General features: G+C 46.8%; 1 protein-coding gene across 3 annotated transcripts in view; it reads right to left on the bottom strand.

Annotated features, from left to right (window-relative positions):
* Positions 1-265: 265 nt before the first annotated feature.
* The window catches only part of KCNJ16 (potassium inwardly rectifying channel subfamily J member 16), a 34,390-nt gene continuing 13,998 nt past the window's right edge, over positions 266-20,657 (bottom strand). For 2 of the 3 annotated variants that reach the window (XM_042025513.1, XM_042025514.1), the window contains one exon: positions 266-4,616. In XM_042025513.1, the coding sequence (XP_041881447.1) occupies positions 3,281-4,561 (1,281 nt within the window). In that variant the 5' untranslated portion in view covers positions 4,562-4,616 and the 3' untranslated portion in view covers positions 266-3,280. Of the gene's footprint in view, positions 4,617-5,493; positions 5,676-20,657 lie in introns of those variants that run through there. The other variant, XM_042025515.1, reaches the window with a different exon arrangement.

The following is a 20,657-nucleotide window of genomic DNA, read 5'->3' as shown; positions in this document are numbered from 1 at the left end:
GAAGGCTCCAGGGAGAGCTCAGAGCCCCTTGCAGGGCCTAAAGGGGCTCCAGGAGAGCTGGAGAGGGACTTGGGACAAGGGATGGAGGGACAGGACACAGGGAATGGCTTCCCACTGCCGGAGGGTGGATTTAGATGAGAAATTAGGAAGAAATTATTCCCTGTGAGGGTGGAGAGATCCTGGCACAGGGTGCCCAGAGAAACTGGATATGGAAGCTAAAAACCTGTAGCTGAAGGGAAGAAAAACCCAATGTGCTCTCACAAGGTGTGTGGCAGAGAAATGTTCTTTATTGTGATGTCTTTATTCATTAAAAAAAACCAACCTGAAACTGCCTGTTTTGCTATACATTGTTATTATTACACATCGTGTTTGTACTGGGATAAATGAAATTAAAACAGCTATCAGAAGAAAAGCCAGAGAGCAGTGACTCCCCAGTATCCTGTCTCCAGCATGGGCTGGGATCAGAGGCTGGAGATAAAAGCAGGAGAAAATTTAGTGTTTAGCTTTTTATGGATTAACATGCCCAGGAGAGGAGTTTCTTCCTGATCCTCATCAGCTGACCCAGGCACACTTTACCAGCCACACTCAGGCATTCATACCCATTATTTGTGTCTCTGTGTACCAAAAACCACCGGACAAACGCCCAAATCAGGCTCCTGGTACTTTCACTCCCAGCAAAGCCATTCCAAAAGGAAGAATTTTTTCCAGGGGCTCACAGGGAAGAGAACTTGGGGAGGGAAAGGCAGCTGAGCTTCTCATCTTCAGAGGAGGAGCTGCTTTCACACCCAGCACCTGGAAGTGGCACCTTCGGAAGGAATTTGGGGATTTTGGCCACTCATCTCAGTAGTGTCTCACCTCTCTGAGTACCTTTACTCTGCGGTGAAGCAAACACCGTGGGTGAGCTCTGGCAAAGCGAGCAGTTCGGCTGTGTCCACGGGGGACATTCCCTGTTTGTGGAAATCACGGGATCACAGAGCAGCAGGCTTGGGAAGTTCCAGCTTGGCCTTTCTGTCTCACTCCTGACCCTGTTTCCTCCTCCATCAGGTTCCCCAGAGCCACCCCAGAGGTTACAAACCCTCATGTCTGTCACACTCACCCTCATCTGTCACCCTCACCCTCTTTAAGTTTTTCCTAATTATTTTCCCTCCCTTTCCCCCCAGTTTCAGCCCCTCTTTTCCTGTCCCACCCTGTCCCAGCCCCAGACTGTCCCTCCCTCCCTCTGACTGCAATTTCTGGGTTTTAGAGCTCTTTGCCTCCCAACCCGTTTTAGGACTGAAACACCTTGAGTCATTTCCCTCCTTCCTCACTGCCAGGTTCTCCACATTCCCTTCCAATTGCTCCACATCTTTCCCAAAAAGGGGTGCCCTGCCTTGACTAAAAGCATCCCAGCCAGGGTCTGAGGGGTGTGGAAGGGTTAATTCCCATGTCTGGAAGGTGATATTCTATTTTATTCAATCCCAGTGGTGTTTTTTCCAACACCACAAAAGTACTGAGACCCTTCTACATTTTCCTACATTTTCCTACATTCCTTTCCGTTTTTTTCTACACTGTTTCCCCCACGTCTGCCAGTGTTTAAAGCCAGGATACAAGAAGATGGTTTTTACTGCGCTTATAAGTGGTTGCTGCTGATGAATCAGCACATAAAATAGGCTAATTAATGAGTTTTGGAATAACTAACACCCCCCAGGCTTTGGTTTTACCTAAAGGGACCACGTTTATCCAGAGACAAGTGCTAGCAAAAGAGAAATACATTAAAATAATCCAGCAATCCTACTACTACATGGAGTAAATTGCAGGGGAAAAAAACACTTAGCAGGCTATTTTTTCTTCATTAAACATGATGAGCTCATAAAAACCCAATTAATTAGTCAGAATGATGTGAATGACTCGTCAGAGCTAATTTTAGCAGCCTAAAGTTAGGCAGCATTACCACAGCAGTCGTTTCATCTCCTTCAGCAATAAATGGAGAGGGATGAACATTTCCAGGATAAACTCATCCTGCTTCCCTCAGCTCCCTAAAAACCCAAGGAAGGTGGGATGGACTCCCCTGTGGAGACAGAAGAGTTCCAGTAACACAGACAGCAACCAACACTGGATTTCTTTGCTGCTAAGGTCGGGTGAGATCAATCCCACAAACTCAGAGATGATTATTTTACGTTCACAGGGTAATTAAACACAACGCAAATGAACTGCAATCATCAGGGGCAAAAGCATGATGAGGCATTGCTCATGAAATAATTACAGAGATGTGCAGAGCACGGAACTTGCACGCCACAGACACCTTCAGAGCATCAACATTTTCCTTTTTTTCCCAGTTTGAGCCGACAGAGGAGTTGCTGGATTTCTCTGTGAAGGATCATTTTTACACAGCCATCTGAGACAAACATTTTTCATTTTGACAAAATCACCCTGTTTGTTCCCCAGATTGATCTTTGTGTTTGCAAAGAAGCGCAGCACGCTAAAAAGAAAAACGAAATGAAATGAAAGAGGATTTGATATAAAATATTGCACAGCTTGCTCCAAACATCATCTTCTCCTCAAGGCTCAACCTGATTTTGCTAATTTAAAACTGGAGGTCTTGTTTTGATTTTTTCTTTACTTCCTGCATCCCTCCAGCTGCTGAGGGAGCAGCACTTCAGGGAATGGCTCATGACCAGCAAAATGAAAGCTCTCCAGCTTTGTGGATCCCACAGGACTGGGCAGGGTGTGAATAGGTGTCCAAAGCCACCCAGGAACACTGGGGTCAGTTATTCCATTGTCCGACAAATAACAGCTCCACACATTCCCCAGAGGAGCTCTGGGATGAGGCTGCCTCTGAGGAATCATTTGTTGGGACAATGGAGCTTCAGAGCCTCTTGGAGGGACTGGGAATGGGCTTTCCAAACAAGGCAGCTTTGAAACCCCTGACCTGGAGGGCACAGGGCACAGTTTGTGTGCCCTGCCAAGGTCATTCTCTGTCTCTGGGCATGGCCAACCCTGGTCCCTGCAGGGGAAGAAAGTTCACATGGGGCTTGCTCAAGTGCAGGGGCTCCCTGGGCATCCCAAGGGGAAGCTGCTCCCTCATGCCACAGCTGATCTGTCACTGGTGCCCACAGCAGGCAGAGCCCAGCAGTGTGGGACAGTGTGGGACAGTGTGGGACAGTGTGGGACAGTGTGGGACAGTGTGGGCACGCTGTCAGCGAGGTCTGGGATATAAATACTGCTGCACACGAGTTCACTGCTTGTATTCGAGGAGCTCAAGGGAAGAATTTGTTGGGAGGGGTTTTAACGGCAGGAAAAGTTAGATTTGGGACTCTATGGAGAGCCTGCTTAAGGTCACAGCTGCTTTCCTGTAGGAAACCTCTCCAGGATGTTGGCTGGGAGTTTTCACTGGGTCTTCTGGATCCTCACAGCTGGTGATGAGGGCAACAGCACTGAAGGACTTTTGGTTAGACTTGATCTCCAGGGCTGACTTCTCCGCTTGTTTTTCCTGCGTCTTCTCTGCACGGTTCCACTCCTGCTCCTTGCGATCCAGCTGCATGGCACTGCAGTGAGGGGCGTACACCTCTGTGGTCTCCTCAAACTGCAAGCAGTCCACCTTGTAGTACTTCTTCTTGACGTGCAAGACATCGTTGAACCTGTGGCCCCACAGGATCTCTCTGGGAACGTAGGAGCTCCGTGACTGGTGGGAAGTCCCCGTGGAGTCACCCGTGTAGACAAAAGTCACCAAGATCTCAAAGTTGTCCTTGGCCAGAGCTTTGCGGTCCAGGCCGTACAAGGGGCTCTCGCTGTCGATCTCATGGACGACGGTCACTGGCGTGACCAGGATGATCTGGTCATTGAGCAGCTTGAGGTCCCTGTACTCCATGGTCATCCTCCCCTCCTTGTCCTCCTTGTAGCGCAGCAGCTGCGCTCGCACCGAGCCCTCCACCATGTGGTTGGGCCGGAAGTCCCCAATGCGCCACATGAGGCAGAATTTGTCGTCCCTCAGCCCAACCACGGCGTAGTAGCTGAAACGGATGGTCTGAGCTCTTTTCCGGGCCGTGGCCATCTTGGCCAAGGCTGCTCCAATGATGAAGGTGTCGATGATGCAGCTCAGCACCGACTGCAGGATCACCATGAGGATGGCGACCGAGCACTCCTCAGTCACGCAGCGGTACCCGTACCCGATGGTGGTCTGGGTCTCCAGGGAGAACAGGAAGGCTCCCGTGAAGCTGTGCACATTTGCCACGCAGGGGGTGACTTCCTCGTCGCTGAACAAGTCCCCGTGCTGGACGGCAATCAGCCAGAACACGAGGCCGAAGAACAGCCACGAGAGCACGTAGGACAGGGAGAAAATCACAAACATGTGGCGCCACTTGATGTCCACCAGCGTGGTGAAAATGTCCACCATGTAGCTCTCCCACTCTCCGAAGATGTGCTTGAAGTAGACGTTGCAGCTGCCATCCTTGTGGAGAAATCTCTTCTGCAGCCTTTTCACCTCCTTTTCCGGGCTTTCCCGACAGGTGCCACGGTTGCTGACCTTGTTTCCCTGGACATTCACAGGCCTGTAGCAGCCGCTCTGCTCATTCATCTTCCTCATCTCTGCCTCAGCTTACAGAAGGTCCCAGGGGTTGTTTTCTTTGTTCATTGGAAATCTATGAAATGAAAGAGAAAGTCTATTTTCATTTGAATTTCCAAATCTGAACATGTTCACTCTGTGGCCACCACAGGTAATTTTTGGAAGGGTACAGGCCATGGCATCCATTACAGATCTTTGCTCAAAACCAGGCCTAGAAATATGAGACAGCTAAAAATCCAATCCGTTGGAAATGCCCTTATCAACCCTAAAATTTGGTCTGTAGATGAAAAGAGAAATCAAAACCTTTGTGGTGACCCCATTGTGAGTAACTCAGTTAATGATCCCATGAAACAACATTAAAAGCAGGGTGAGCTCCCCTGAGCAGTCACAGGAGTGGCACAAACCACTTAACTTTGGCCAAATATTGGAGGTAATGAATTGTTCTTCGCAATTTTCCTTGTTTTCCTCCATTAGAAAAAAAACTGGGAAAACCCCTTTATTTAGAGGTAAAACTTCAGTCTCATGGGCAGGGAAATGCAGTGATGGTGTGTTTTAACCAAAAAATTAATCAAACAGATGATCATTCACCATTATTTATGTTTCAGCATAGAAAAACCTGTTCATGGAAGTGAACTTGACTGGGCTGGTGCTACACAGACATGTTTGTTCAATTTGGAGAAAATTATTTACATTTCAAATGAAAAAAGAAACCTCTCTGAGGTCCTGGAAAGCTTCTGAAACGGTTCCTTAAAGCAAACAAAAAAAAATCCAGCTGCCAAGACTATTTAAATCTTGATTAATGAGTTTGACACAAACATGGAGGGTGTTAATGGAAGTTGTGGGTGACACAAATTTAGGAAGTGATGTGGATTAGGAGATTCCTTGGTCAGAGCAGAGAAGAACTGAGCAGCACCAGTGCTGGGCCATATTTAGTGACCAATAACAAGAGTTACCTTAGAAATGGAATTGAATTTCCTCATCACCTGGAATCCAATTAAAAACACGGCATTTAAAAAGGCAAATCCTTTTCCTGCAGGTCTCCAGCTCATTCCACGACATCCCAACCATTGACACAAAACCAGTCAGAAGTGATGGGGACACAGCAGAACAATTCCAATTGTTTGCCAATTTCATGCTTCTAACTGATATTCCTAAAGGAAAAAAAAACCCTAATATTTTTGTGGGAAACCTGTCATTATTCCTCCAGAAACAGCAAGTTCTCGATGGAAAAATGACGAGCACTTTTCCCATTTTTAAGCTGGTTTCAGAGTTCGGATGTAGGTTTTCAATGGAGCCAACAAATCCACGGAAAATGAATTTAAGAAAAGCGAATTTCAGAAAAACCAACTCTCCCGGGGGAATTTTTTTCCTCAGGTCTTCAGTCCCTTTGCCTGAGCAGAAATGACTGCACACACTTCCAGGCAGAGGAGAGTCAGGCCCATGGAGTGTAAAATATATTGGATGGACTGGATTAACAGCCCAAGAACTCTCCTCTCATCCAAGGAACAATGACAAGCATGCAGAGACATTCATCCAAAAACACTTAAAAGCCAAACATAGTTTCCATTTCTTTTTTTCTCTTTTTTTTTTCCTTTTTTTTTTTCCAGCCCAGAAATGAATGTGACATATGGTGTCGTAGCCTCAGAATGTGGCCTTCATTAAAAAACACAACATTAATGCTTCCAAAAATACTTCTTGGAATAGGGGCTTTGGAAACATTCATATGACTTGCTTTGCTCAGAGTTTTAAACAAACACTGCAGCCTGGTCTATTGAGGATGCTTGACCCAACATTTTCGAAGTCATATTTAATAACAAACAAAAACTGGAAACTGTTGAGGGTTGTTTGTTTGTTTTGTTTGAAGGACCTCATAACGTGAGGTGTGAAAATGAAGCGAATTGTAACCAGGAGCCAGTATAATCTTAAATAAAAACATCTGTAGGGCTTTGCCATGAGGGGCTTCTCTGATCTCTGCTCCCTGGGACAGGGACAGGACCCGGGGAATGCTGGAGCTGTGCCAGGGGAGGTTTTGTTGGATATCAGGGAAAGGTTCTTCCCCCAGAGGGTGCTGGGCACTGCCCAGGCTCCCCAGGGAATGGGCACGGCCCCGAGGCTGCCAGAGCTCCAGGAGCGTTTGGACAGCGCTGCCAGGGATGCCCAGGGTGGGGTTGTTGGGGGGTCTGGGCAGGGCCAGGAGCTGGACTGGGTGATCCTTCATCCCTTCCATCCTAATATTCCATGACTCCATGATTCTAGCAGTTTTCGTATTGACTGGTTCAAACCAGAGTTCCATGAAAACACTCCCAAACATTGCAGGACTCTAAAGGGGACTCAATTTCATGAATCCAAGGCTCCTGAGTGAATTCCACTCTCCGCTGTTGCCATCAGAAAATCATCTGATTTCCAAAATTGTGTTTTGCTGGCACCACCTTCGGATTTTGGCGGGAAGAACCTTGGATTGTGACACACAGAGCAACAGGGTAAAGGCCGCTCTGATCTCCTGGTCGTCTGTCACAACCAGGAGACAACTTTGATGGGGATGGGCCTTGTTTTAGGAGCTCTGACTCTACAAGGGTCTCTCCTAAATACACGTTGCAGTTATACAAATACTGCCATGGATGTCTGAGATGAGTTTTTGGCTGGCATAAGAAGCCATGGAACAGGTTGGGATTTTCCAAAACAATCCAAAGTATGTCTGCAATAAGAAGGGGAATGTGTTGCAGAGCTCCCTAAACCAAAACCAAATATCCAGCCCTGGAGCTGGATAGAGGAAAAAAGAACCAGCGCAGAGCAAGGTTACCAGACCAGGATTGCCCCCAGGACCTTGGTCGTGTTGAAAATTGGATTTCTCGGAAGCATTTGGTATTGCCCTGTGGAGACTGCCCCAGGTGACCTAAACCCCCAAACTGCCCAGTGGGGACTGTCTCAGGTGACCTAAAACCCCAAACTGCCCAGTGGAGACTGCCCCAGGTGATCAGAAATCTCGGGAAATAACCCCCTCAGCCACTCCAAAGCATCGAAAAATGTTGCCCAGTATTCTGGGTGTGCCTAAAGATAAGCCAAACCTGCACTTTTCAAGGCCACCTCTTCAAGTCTCTTGAGTGCAATAATAATCGCAATTAACGATCATGCATCATAATTAATAACTCTTTGACATTGATGTTGCTCAGAACGTTCAGGTCCAAAGACCCACCCTTCAGTGTTCATGGATTCTGTAAGTCAGGATTAGGATCTGTCCCTCATTCCTGGAGACACCGTTAACAGACACGTGATTTCCCTGTTCCAGACAGGGACAGGGAAGTTGGGAACGCAGCTGTTCCTCCCTCCCTCTGCTGAGGCACTCTGACTGCTGCAGAATACTCTGAAGACTCTGATTACGACCAAATTATTACCAAACCACAGACTCCCAGCCAGACTGATAAGCTTCAACCTTAGAGTAATTTCAAAAAGCTGATTTTCCCAACTGGAAATATCCGACACATCCCTAAGAAAGCCACACGATTCCATGAGAGGTCCTGTTACCTGCTAAAGATTAACAAAGGGGGTGGAGGAGGATTTAAAAACATTCTCTACTCACTAAAGCTCAAGATCTATTGATGCAAATGACTCTCAGATGTTGCCAGGAAGCGTTTTCACCTTCCCCTAATGCTGACACATAAACCCTCCCTCTTTTCTGTCTTGCTTTTACTTTCTGTGGGTTTTTTCCTGGATTTCTGGGCATGTTTGTGCACATCGTGAGCCTCCCCTTGCGCTGCAGCCCTGCTGATGTTCACAGTACTTTTGCTCTCCGTTCTTATAAATGTATTTCCCCCCTCCAAATGAAAGTTTGTCAGAGATAAAAATGGAGCAGTGAAGCCAAGCAGGAAGACAGAAACTGAGAAATCTCGAAGATTTCTTTAGGGTAAATGGCAGAGAGTTGTTCTAAAGAATAAATGTATCAGACTCAGAGGTCAGAAACCAGAATAATTCTTAATCAATTCTTAACAGTGCTTCATTATCTCAGCCAAGGCCAGGATTTTACTGTGTTGGATCCTGAAGTGCTCAGGGGGATACAGAACTGCTCCAGAGATCTGTGTTCAGGGGGCTGCACAGTGAACCCCCAAACTGGTATTGTCTAAAAACATCACCTCAATCAGATACGGGAGGAAATTCCTGTATTTCAAAGGTCATAAAGGAGTGCAGTGGCAGAAGCAGATCAAACCCAGCACCCTCTTCTACCCAGTGAAGAGCTGCCACAAAGCAAACACCAGCAGGAGCAGATTTTCTTATCATATTTATATTTTCATGTCGTTCCTCTCGAGCAGAGCAGCTGTGCCAGAACAACTTGAACTCCTGATTTTCAGCTCCCTTGGAACAGCCACTTCAAAGCCCTGAGCATCAAGCTGAGCCTTTCAAAGACTTTCACTGGATGTAATTGTCAATTTAATCCCGATATTTGGAGTTTAGGGCTCAGTGCTTTGTGAGGATAATCCCTCTTGCACCATAACCTAATACCTAACAAATTGCTGCTACACCCCTTTTATGACTCTCTTTTCCCATTATGTAAACAATAGGGGTGAATTTTTGTTCGGTGACAACTTCAGTCAACAGCCTGTTTGTAAAACATTAAGCAAAACAATGTGAAGATCTGGGTTCCAGAATAATTCTGTTCTGAGATTAAATCAAGAAGAAAACAACCCCAAAATCTCCAAATTAAACTGGGTGCTCATTCTCACCCCCACACATGGAAGTGGTGTCTCTCTCTCTCTCCAGTGTTGCTTTAGCAATCACCTCAGTTTCCTGCTTCATTTTGGAAATGATCTGAAAGGTTTCCAGTTTTAGTCATTGTTGTGTAACCCTGGAAGGGTTTCAGCTCAGAGACCAGAAATGTGACAAGTCAGAACCTTTGGAGCGGCTTTGGAATTGGCTACAGTAGTCGTTCCTTTAAAAAAATCCACCACCCACAAAACCTAAATAAATCTATTGCAGGACAACATTATGGCTCCTTCTTCTCTCTTTCCTTCCTTCCTTTCACTCTTTTTGTTGCAAAGGGACTTCTTCTGGTACCCACAGCCAACCCTTCTGCTTCTGATCCGGCCTTCCACTATCCCAGGGTGCTCCAAGTCCAACCTGGCCTTGGACACTGCGAGGGATCCAGGAGCAGCCACAGCTTCCGTGGGCACCCTGTGCCAGGGCCTGCCCACCCTCAAAGGGAGAAATTTCTTCCCAGTATCCCATCCAAGCCTGCCCTCTGTCAGTTTAAGCCAACATATTTAATGTTTGTCAACTCAGATCCCCACAGGTCACTGAAGGCAGCTCTACACGGGGAAAGGGAACACAAAACCCCCTAAACCGAGCCCAGAGTCAGACCTGGGGGAGCAGGGATTTAGGAGAGGGGTTCCCACAACAGAGCATGACCAGGAGCATTCCAGTGGTGCTGCCTTTACAGGTGGAGCACATCCCAGAGGGAGCTTCAATCTCACATCCACAGTGACATCTTGGATGCCACCGGAGTGAAGCTTTTAAAAGGCTCAGCTTTCCCTTGAAAGCAAAAATTTTGTTTTTCACATCCCTTCAGCTGAGACAAATGAGTGCTGCAGGTCACCAAGGGCTCCATCAGCCTGCAGCCCACAGCTCTGCAGACATCACCTTGCAGGTGACCCCTGTCCCCTCCAGCATTTTTTGTACAAAATCCTCTCAACAGCAGAAGAAAACATTGCAAGTACAGAAAGAAAAGAAAACACTGGGGTTGGAACTGGATGATCTTGAAGGTCCCTTCCAACCCAAACCATTCTGATTCCAACACACCCAACTCAGAGCAAAATGTTGTTTATTTCTTAGACTTCTTAGTCAATGGCTCCACACAGACAGAGAGCTAAAGAATCAATATCAAAGTGTTTACTGAGCATTTTAAAGAACAGACACAGGCACCAAAGAGCAGCAGAGCTTTGCAGATGTTTTTGAGTCACGCAGTGGTGCCGTGATCCCCACTGGAACAAGGCACAGCAACAGATATATTGACATTTAATTCATCTAAGTGAAACAGGATCTGCTTACAACAAAACCAATAAAAAAGTAAAAACAAAAATGAAGAAGTTTGGCCTCTTAAAGTCAGGCAAGACAGAGTGGAAGCTGCTCCTTGGTGAAGGCTGGTTGCCCATTTCAGAGCCACAGGATGGGCTTAAATGGAAGCAGCTCCCCGCTTTCCACTCAGAGCAATTCCCAAAATCCATAGAAAGCTGCAAATGTCTATTTTGATTTATTTGCCCTGTATGCACTGCACGGCTGTAGCCAGGAGCCAGCAGTGGAAACACTGAAATACCGGGAGAGATGGAAAGTGCTGGCAACTCGAGGCTCTTGATTTGGGGCCTCGCTGCCATTCTTTGTCCCAGACGCTTTGGCAGGAGGGAAACCTAAAACTGTTCCCTCTGGGGAGTCTCTTCCTCTTCTTAACCCTCAGCTCCCAGCAGCTCTTGCCCAGATGGGACAGGACCCAGCAGGGACTGCGCACAGCAATCCCAGCTCAGCCTCCCCTCGCGCAGGGCTGAGTGGGTGCAGGGGCCCCAGGCTGCCCCACTACGGCTGAACCTGAACTGGGGCTGAGCTGGGATGGCCCAGCAGGGAAAGAGAGTGACCAGGAGCACCTGAGCCAAGCCTCAGAGGTGACCCTGCCGTGTATCCCACACTGGAATGGGGCAGCTGGATCCCCCCAGGGCCACCATCATCCCCTCCTCCTGCCTGGAAATTCCCCCTCCTGCCTGGAAATTCCTACTCCTGCCTGGAAATTCCTCCTCCTGGTTCTCTTCCCATCAGCTGAAAGCCATGTGAATTTTCATATTGAGCTGACAGGACCAGAGGGTCTCCATTTCTGCTCAAGCTCCTGTAGTTTCAGTTCTTAAAGGCGGTACAGTTGGTACACATCCTAGAACTGAAAATCATGGAACGGTTTGGGTTGGAAAGGACCTTAAAGATCAGCTTGTTCCACCCCTGCCATGGGCAGGGACACCTTCCCCTGCACCAGGGTGCTCCAAGCCCCGTCCAACCTGGCCTTGGACACTTCCAGGGATGGGGCAGCCATGCAGAGATGGAACAGCTGAAAAATTTATTTTGTATCCAGGTTTCTCCCTTTGGAAATCAGTAACCAACCTATTCCTTAATTCAGCAGGCCCCCGGGCTTTAATGCAAATTAGCTGTGAGGCAATCAAATACCAGTGCCAGCACTAATTAGCACTTCCTTCTCCCCTGACACACGGGTGTCTGCCCTGACGCCCAAGGAAGCTTCATTCCCATCCACCCCATGCTGCACCTCATGGATTTCCCTCCGCCTTCAGAGCCACAGCAAAATTCCTCGAGGAACTTTTCCCCCCGGCCCTTGTTGCCAGGAGCAGAACAGTTTGTTGCAGCTCTGAATAGCCATGATGTCATTAATGAATTAATGCGTTCAGCAGTAGGTGAGTGGCAGGTCAGGAACAATGACAGAACGAGATCAGAGAGTGCTGAGCACTCGTTTAACGGAGCCAACACCCTCAGCTCCCTTATTTGCTGTTCTGTCCCTTCCCAAAACACAACAGGTTATTAATAATCTGGGAATCTGGGGGCAGGCAGGAGCTGCTATTCCAAAAGGGTTCTTCCAGTCTCAGGAACAGCTTCCTGTAGGTCGCCCTGTGCAGCTCTGCTTCCTGAGGCAGGCAGCGCACTCCTCTCCTTCCCGTCTGCTAGAAACCAAGGAGCCAGGAAAGTGCACTGGGACAGCACAACTTGGAGGCACTGTAATCCCAGCTGGGTCCCTTATCCAGGGATATTCCAATATTCCTGTGTGCCTTATTCCAGTCTGTGGAATAGCAAAGGTGCAGACAGGGCAGATCAACCTCTGGCATTCCTGTGGGGCTCAGTGCTCCCAGTTCTGCACCCCAGAGAAGGGAAGGTGACCTGGCTATCACCAAGAAGGTCAGAGAAGCTCTGAGATCACCTGTGCAAGTCCTGATCCTGCCAATCCCAAAGGCTGCAGCTCCCAGGCGGGAATCCCTGTGCTGGTGTCCACGGAGTTTGGAGCAGATGCTTTGTTGCTGCATTTTACAGGAATAGAACAAATCTGACTCCCAAGTGAACACGAGTGAGCTCCGTACGACAGATCGGGAGGGAAAATGCGAGCAGGAAGCCTGAGGATCTCTGATTTAGGATTTTTCTTCCCCAGTCCTTGTAGGAAGTTCCCTGAGGTCCAGCTTGACATCACTTATTAACAGGCAGGGGAGACAGGAACACTTTCAAGTCACCACTGATCCCAACTTTAGGCCACTGACCTCAGCAGGAATTCTGCTCTAACACTCAGAAACTGCCTCATCCCACCTAAAAAAAATCCCAAAAGCCAATTAAATCACCAAAGCCTTTACGTTTTCAGAACTAACATCAAGTCTAACAGTGAAAACATCATTTTGCATTATTTCTCTGAGGAAATGGGAAGGAGAATTGAAAAAAAACCAAAAAAAAAAATGCAAATAAAATTAATCACATCCACTATAACTGAATTTTTTAGGAAATACCACCAAAAACTTCTGACTCAGACTTTCAAACTCATTCCTAAATTAAAGAAAGGTTGAGATACAGCTGAGTGTCAAGTCAAACAATGTGTCAGTGCTTTTTTCTCTTTAGGAAAAGCACCAGAAAACTGTGAGTGACACAGATAAGGCAGGCAGTCAAATACTGAACTTCAGGAAGTCAATTTATCCATCAGCACTGGGGTCAGGAACCACTGTTTGCTTTTCTGAGCAGCTTCATGTGACTGTCCTTTCATTTGGGAGCACAGATAAAGCAGAAATCCACCTCTGATATGATTTTCCACCCAAATCTGATTTTCCTCTCCATTCTCTATCCCCAGCCAAAGCCCAGAGTCCTCCAGAGCACCCCGAGTTTCCGGCCCCTCATCCAAACCAAAGCACATTTGCTGGGCTGTGGATGTCACCACATTTCTCAGCCGGCCTGTGAAGAGGATTAAATGCTCTCAGAGCTCAGGGGGCTGATCCAAACCCCGCTGAAGGCAGCACAGGGGTTGTGTTTGATCTCCTGCTCTGGATCCCAGCTGGCACTTGGGTTTCTCAGTATCACCACAGGCAGCATCCACCTCGGGATTGGCTTGGCCTGCTGGAATTGCAGCAGCACTTTCTAAGAAACCAGGGCTTTGTTAAACCTTCGTTCCCTTTTTTTTTTGGTTCGCAGACTTTGGCAGAGTTATGAGTTTCCATATTGTCATTTAACTCCACGGAGTTCTGGAGGAAATTCAGGGTTGGGATGATTTTCTCAGAGCTGACTTTAAACACCTTGTGGAGCAGACATTGGTCTGTCCATCCCTCCATTCCTCCATCCATCCATCCATCCATCCATCCATGCATCCATCCATCCCTGCCTCCATCCCTCCATCCTCCCCTGTCTCAGCAGGGCTGCCTGTGGCCTGGAAAGGGAGATCATCCTGAAACCCAGGAGTTATTTCCTCAGAGCTGACTCTCAGCATGGTGCTGGCCACTCTTGGATTCCACTGTCATTCCTTTCCCAAGCCCAACACTCTGATTTACAGAATCTTGGTGTTCTGCAAGCCAGATAATTGAAATAATGTGGAAAAACATGGGTAGCTGTGTGTGTTTGGGCCCTATATTCCAGAATTTTATTTTAACCTCAGTGTTCAGATTGAATAACTTCATTTTTGGTCTCCTGAACCTGTCCCACAGCTTATTCCTGATCACCTGAGGGAGCTATGGATGCAAAAAATAGGATTCTAAGCAATATTAAGATAGGCAGAATATCCCTTTAAACCTCTCTTCTCCCCCATTTTTAAAATATCCTCGGATGAGTTACTCATTCCTCTAAAGATGGAAACATTGACCCTAAATCGATCATTCATGCCAGGCCTGCACTTTAATGATTGTGCACATCAAATATTTCCTGGGATGAGCTTTACCCATCGTCTCTGACTCCAGTTTAAACTTCCACCTCTCTACTCCATCCACAGCCAGATTCAGATCTTCATCCTTAAGATCCTTTTCAATATTTCCACCGGCACCAGAGAGTCCTTACCCGCAGCAATTCCCCGTTCTTTGGATCAATGTATCACCTCTGCAACAGCATTTCTCACATCTAATCCTATTTTTTTTTTTCACGTCTTCCCACTCTCCTGCTCTTTAGAGTTGTATTTGGGAGCATTCTGAGTTCTCAGAGGTAACTGAGGGAAGGTTTTGCTTGCTGGGTATTACTGTATCCCGCAGCCGTAGGGAGGAGAGGAGATCCAGCAGGCAGGAATTGTGCAGCAAGATTGATTTATTTAATTATTTCACAAACTCTTTTATAGACTTTTTTCTTCACAGTCTAATTGGACAAAGGATCAGCCACCCCTTGGGGTGATTGGCTAAAATCCTAAAACATCCATTGTCAAAATATTTTTCTGCTGTACCATAAACAAGACTTTGCAAGGTAGCAGGTGTTTATAGAACTCTGCTACTATCTTTGTGAGAGAGAAAAGTATCTCACAGGCTTAGAGAGAAGCGGGAAAATGTCTTGCTAACAGCATTTTTGTATCCACAGCTGGGTTCTTTCTCTCCTGTGCACGTGGCAATAATTGCAGGGACACTGGGAAGGACCTTTCCAATCTGCCTCGCCCACTTTAAAAAGGTTCTTTTCATGCTGCTGAAAAACCTTTGAATCTTGACCATCTTTATTTCATCTGTGTTGATTGCTACCAGCATTATTAATGTAATTTCCTATTTTCTTTATTTTTGTACCCATTTTTCAACCACTCTGTGTCAAACCAGCCCTTGCCAAACTGGTTTGGTGGCAAATCCCAAACTTCTTCCATGGGAATCCCAAGGAATGGAGCCTTCAATCAGCTTCTGAAGGGCTGGAGAGGAGCCCCAGGCCAGGAATGTGGGATAACGACTATCTAAGAGCTGAGATATTGGGTTTAAATCTAAGGAAAACCTCCATGCATATATTTAAATATAAGCACATAGTAAGAATGAACATAAACCTGCTGCGAATCTTCCTAAAACTGGAGCCAGAAAGGCAAAATCTTCAGTGAAGGCTTTGTAAAAAACCACTGGAGGAATGCAACAAATTGGTTTTTTCAGTCCTATATTAATGAATTTATCAGCAAATCCTTCAGCTGCCTCAGGGGTAGTTAATATTATTTTTTGTCCAAAATACTGATCTGTTTCCAAAAATGACAACACTTATTTAAAAAGAAACGAAACAAAATAGAAGCATGTATCTAGAAGTTGCCATTGATAAAAAAATTAAATGTAGGGATGTTTTAAATGAGATTTTTGCCTCCCTGTGACTTGCACAGAGGCTGATTTGTCCCCCTCAAGGCCTGGAATCTCAGACTCTGTGGTCGCCCTTTGTGTGGAAGGTTTTCCCCCAGCACTGCTGAGTGAAGGAGCTGCTTAATGGGAATTGAGCCCGTTCCAAGCTGTTTGCCACGGAGCTGCTCAGCCAGCCGTGTTTTTCCTGTTTTACCTCTCCAGGCAAACAGTGTGAAGGAGCGAGCAGATCTTATCAGAGCCCATGTTAACAAAAATACATCAAATAAAAACCTGCTACATTGCAAATGTCAACACTCCACACACAAAAAGTGATATCTAAACTGCAGTAGGGTTGATTTTATTGCCAAAGCAATTCCCAAAGATTGTTTTGAGAGACAACTTTTCTACTTGGCCTCACAGGTGCTGTGGGTCTGTGAAATAAATGCCTCTCTCATTTATTATACAGTGAATTTACAGGGGTGCTGTCACCAGAGACAAGAGCGTGGCTAAAGAGAATTTCACCCTCTGCTTTGAAATTTACTGCCACTGTCCCCAGATTAGTTGGGAGTTGGATGAATGATCGGCTATCAAAATTAAATTAAATTCAGAGGTGATGCATGCAGCCTCAGTGGGAGATTGATCCTATTTTGTATCTTATATTTTCCCTGGGTCATTCTTACTCCCGTTTTCACTGAATCAAATGGAATTACAGCATCACTTGCTCCCGCTCAGAGCCAGAGTCCTTCCGAAGTCGCACAAATCCAAAGGTGATTAATGAAACCCCAAATCACTCCCAAGGCCTGCCCAGCCCCGAATCACGAGCTCGGGCTGGCAGCATTCCTCCTCAGGAACATTCCGTATGGTGCTAAGCTCCATCACCTCGGGATGAGAGGATCTCCGGGAAGTGAAGTCTGTGAAGAACACAAAGCGGTGTTTCCCACAGAAAAAAAACCCAGAAAACATCACTCGGATGTCTTAAAATGGGAGCAACTGTGAGGCTGATCGCACTCGGGAGGGAAAGCGCAGATTAAGGAGAAGTAAAAAGCGACCTCAGAGGTGCTGGCAGGAGGCCAGGAGTGCTGGAACAAAGGGAAAGCGATCTGCGAGCAGTAATGGCCCAAACGTCCGCGAGGATGAGCCTCCAGCCCATCGCAATGCTGGAGGGATGAAGCGATGTCCCCGATGTCCCCGCTGCTGCCAAGGCCCCGCAGTCACACAGGACTCTGCTCCTGCTGTCTGAAGGAGCTGCCAGGGGCTCCAGCCACGCCGTGACGTGTGTTGATAATTATGATATTCTGCCATCAATTTGCTCTCGGGGTGTTTTTCCAATCAGGCTCGGAGATCTCTTTGTTCTGCCGTGTAAAACCCGCCTTTGAGGTCACTCCTCGCCTCCCACACCCTTGGCTGTTTATGGATGGCCTCGCAAAGCTCAGAGCCCATTTCCCATTGAGGAAGACAAGGAACAGGTTGTGTCATTGTCTGGCTCGATTGTTCTCCAGAACGAATTCCAAGGAGAGGAACAGCTCACCAGCTTGGGGCTTTATTGTTGTAAAAGCCTCCAGTCAACAATGAAAGGATGTGCAGGGTACCAGTCACGACTGAGAGAAAAATCTGCTTTTCCTATTAAAAAATGAATGGGAACAATCTCCATTGATTCGAAAGGAAAATTGGTAAAAGGTCCAAGGGCCACCTACTTGAAATGAGTGCTAAGGGCCATTTCTGATGTCACCAAAACAGGTGGCTCTGGATTTCTATGTGTGGCAGAGGTCTGTAGGGACATCCCAAGGGATGCCAAACTTTCTGTGCTTTGGTTCAGGGTAGAGGGACAGATTTTGGCACCCTAACCTGCATTTCCTTAAAGCTGCAGGCAGCACATTGTCCTGTCCTAGTCCTGGGCACTGTATCCGTTTAGACAGAACTCTGGGATCTTCCAGAATAAAAGGATCCTTATTGCAGGAGTTGGAAAAATGTCCAAGCAGGAGGGATGAAATATTGCCCCTCCACATTGAACAGGGAACCTTTTCGTCCACTGTTGCTTTAGGACTTGCTCCTGCAAGGTCTTGTCTGTCAGCAAATGCAATCAGGTTTAAGAGCCTGAATTACCATCCTGGAAATCACTGGAAATTATTTTGGCGGTATAAAATAAAGCAAGGGCGGAAGTTCTCCAGCAGATTTGGGCCACCACGCTCAGCACCCTGCAGAAAGGAGCCTTTAGTTCTCAAAACCATTCCTTGTGTCCAGGACAGCCACTCATTAGGGCTCTGTGCAGGGAGCTTGGATTTCACTCACTTGGAAGATATTCCTCCCAACCCCCTGGGACACACAGGCTCTGGTTGGTTTGGAAAACAAAATGATTAACGGCATTTCCCAAGTTTTTCCACTGAGCAGATTTGAGCCGAGCTCTGTCACAAGCTGAAGAATTTGCAGGAATAGTGTCAATCTGATGTCATAGTGGCAATAAATCCTATTGTACTGGATTACAATTTACCCGTTAAAATGCTCTGACCTATTGTCATCCAAGTGGAACCACATTCCACTGGCTGCTCAAAAGGTTCTGATTTCACTCCCGACTGTTGCCAGGGCAACCGCACCTCCATCCAAAACTGCTTCACCAGTCACTGAACTCCATTTGAACAGACCCTTGCAGATAAAGCAAAGCACTAATTACTTATCCCCACTGAAAAAAGTCCAAATCAAACCTTTCTGAGACCTGAATAACAGAAACTCATGGGAGTTGTTGGAGGGTTACTTGGGGTTTTCTGCATGATGCACCAATTGCCTCCTTTCTTTGTGGAATAACTGGTTGTGGTGACAAAATACCATGAAAAGATTAATATTCTTAGGCTATCCAAAGCAGGAGTGCACTGGAAATCTCACCACAGGCCGCTCCTGGAAAGAGTCCTCACTCCGTTGTGGAAAACTAGAAGGATTTTAATGAATAGTCAAACAGCTGCTGAAGGCTTGGGAGGGGAAATAGAAATATATTAATTTCCCCGTTGAGATTTCTGGTGGAAAGTGGCCTGTGTTTTATGGCCTCTGCTTTTATTAAATGAATATCATTTCTGTGGTTCAGAGTTGTCTCAATCCATCCTTGAGTGGGACAAAGCCAGGTAGAAAATTGCTCTTTCTCCCAGGGCTGCTGGGGATCAGCATTTCCTGGAGAGCAAAAGGGGCCACTTGGCCATCAAAGATCAGGTCTGTAAAGGCAAGAGTGAGCAGGGCCAGGTGATGCTGGTTCTGCCACTCCAAGCCAGTGCCCCAGTGCTGACACGCACAGAATTCGGTGCCAGTTTGACCAGTTTGACACCAGTTTGAGAGAGAACATTTTAAAAGGAACTAGAGATGCTTTGTGAAGTTGTCTCAGGAATGGAGATGCCTTTATTACACGTGGAAGATTTCCAGCTGGTGTTGCTCTTCTATCCAGATGAGTCTCTTCACACAGCTCTGTGAGCCCCTCTCTTGGTTTTCCCTTGAGGAAAATTTGCCTGAAAAAATGGTTGTTCACCAAAATTGCCTCTTTTTTCAGTTTGTTTGCCAGACTGTTGATTTTTATCAAATGTCAGTTCTTAGCTCTTCTCAGGGAAGTGTTGACCTGCTCTCCTGTACCACGACAGCAAAAAGAACCCCAAAATTCAGTGGTTCCTCTGCTGAACTTTTCCACAGGAAATTAAGGGCTGAAACCCTCTCCACTCTCCCAATTCCCCACCCCACTGTGTCACCACGAAGAGTTGAGGAGTTGAAGGCTATCCTCCCCCCTCTGCACCCTCAGAACATGAATTTAGCTGCTTTAAAAAGAGGAACCAATGAGGGAATCATGACTGGAAAATACAAGAAATGAACAGTTCCTTGTGAAATGCAGCACAGAGACTTCTTGAATTACAGCTTTGCCTCCTGCCAGACAGGACAGACGAGTCCTCTCTTACAACTGAAGATGAAAAGATGAAGAATCAAATCAAGCCCTTAACCCGGTTTAAAAGCAGACAGAAATGTGGGGTGGTATTTGCTTGTTGGGCTCGTTTGTATTTATCACGTGGCAGTTTAATTGCACAATGAATTACTGGAAAGGGGAGTTCTGTTACCAAACTTTCTCACCAAAAGCTCGGGGGGGAGAGTATTGGGCAAGAAAGGTGACTAATGAAAGAAAAAGGGGCAGAGCATCAGCCCATCTCCAGAATTTCAGTCACGCCAGGGAACACTGAGGTGAGGGAGCAGCATCCTGGTGAAAGGCAGAAACTGTCTCACCGTGAAGTGTTTCCCACCTGACCTTTCCACGAGCCGTTCAGAACCTCTGCTGGCACAGGGGCGGCTCACATTTCAACCTTCGCGTCTGGCAACGCATCCTTTGCTAAAGTTTTCTTTCTTTAGAAACCAATCCATCAGTCCCTGCCCTTTCTGCCTCCGGAGTACAGCAGTCCTGGGGAGGACTTGGCTGGTATTTCTGACACTTCTAGAACGGAGAGGTTGCTACACTAATGAAGCCCATCTAAAATACGGATTGCCTGGATATTGCCTGAATTTAGCGAGTTTGCAGCTGGTTAACTCTGATTGATCAGCTGACATATGCTGAGCGCTGCCAAACCATCCATCAGCAAGTGCTGCAATAGTCCTGGTTTTGTTGGTAATAGATCAACTGCCTGAGCTCTGCGGAGCTCAGCTGATTTAGCAGCACCAATCTCATTGTCCACTGCATTCACACCTTTTCCAGGGTAGGAATTAGGAGAGTGCAACTGAATGTCTGCTCTCGTGTCAGAAATGCTCAGAAGTGTCATGGAGTGTGGGATGGAGAAGAGAAGAGAAGAGAAGAGAAGAGAAGAGAAGAGAAGAGAAGAGAAGAGAAGAGAAGAGAAGAGAAG

This window comes from Corvus kubaryi, unplaced genomic scaffold, assembly GCF_017639235.1.
Source record: "Corvus kubaryi isolate FWS band 111438036 unplaced genomic scaffold, C.kubaryi_AGA036_p1.0 37272, whole genome shotgun sequence".
Classification (NCBI taxonomy): Eukaryota; Metazoa; Chordata; class Aves; order Passeriformes; family Corvidae; genus Corvus; species Corvus kubaryi.
Note: the sequence above shows the minus strand (reverse complement) of the source record. Positions and strands in the feature narration are given on the sequence as shown.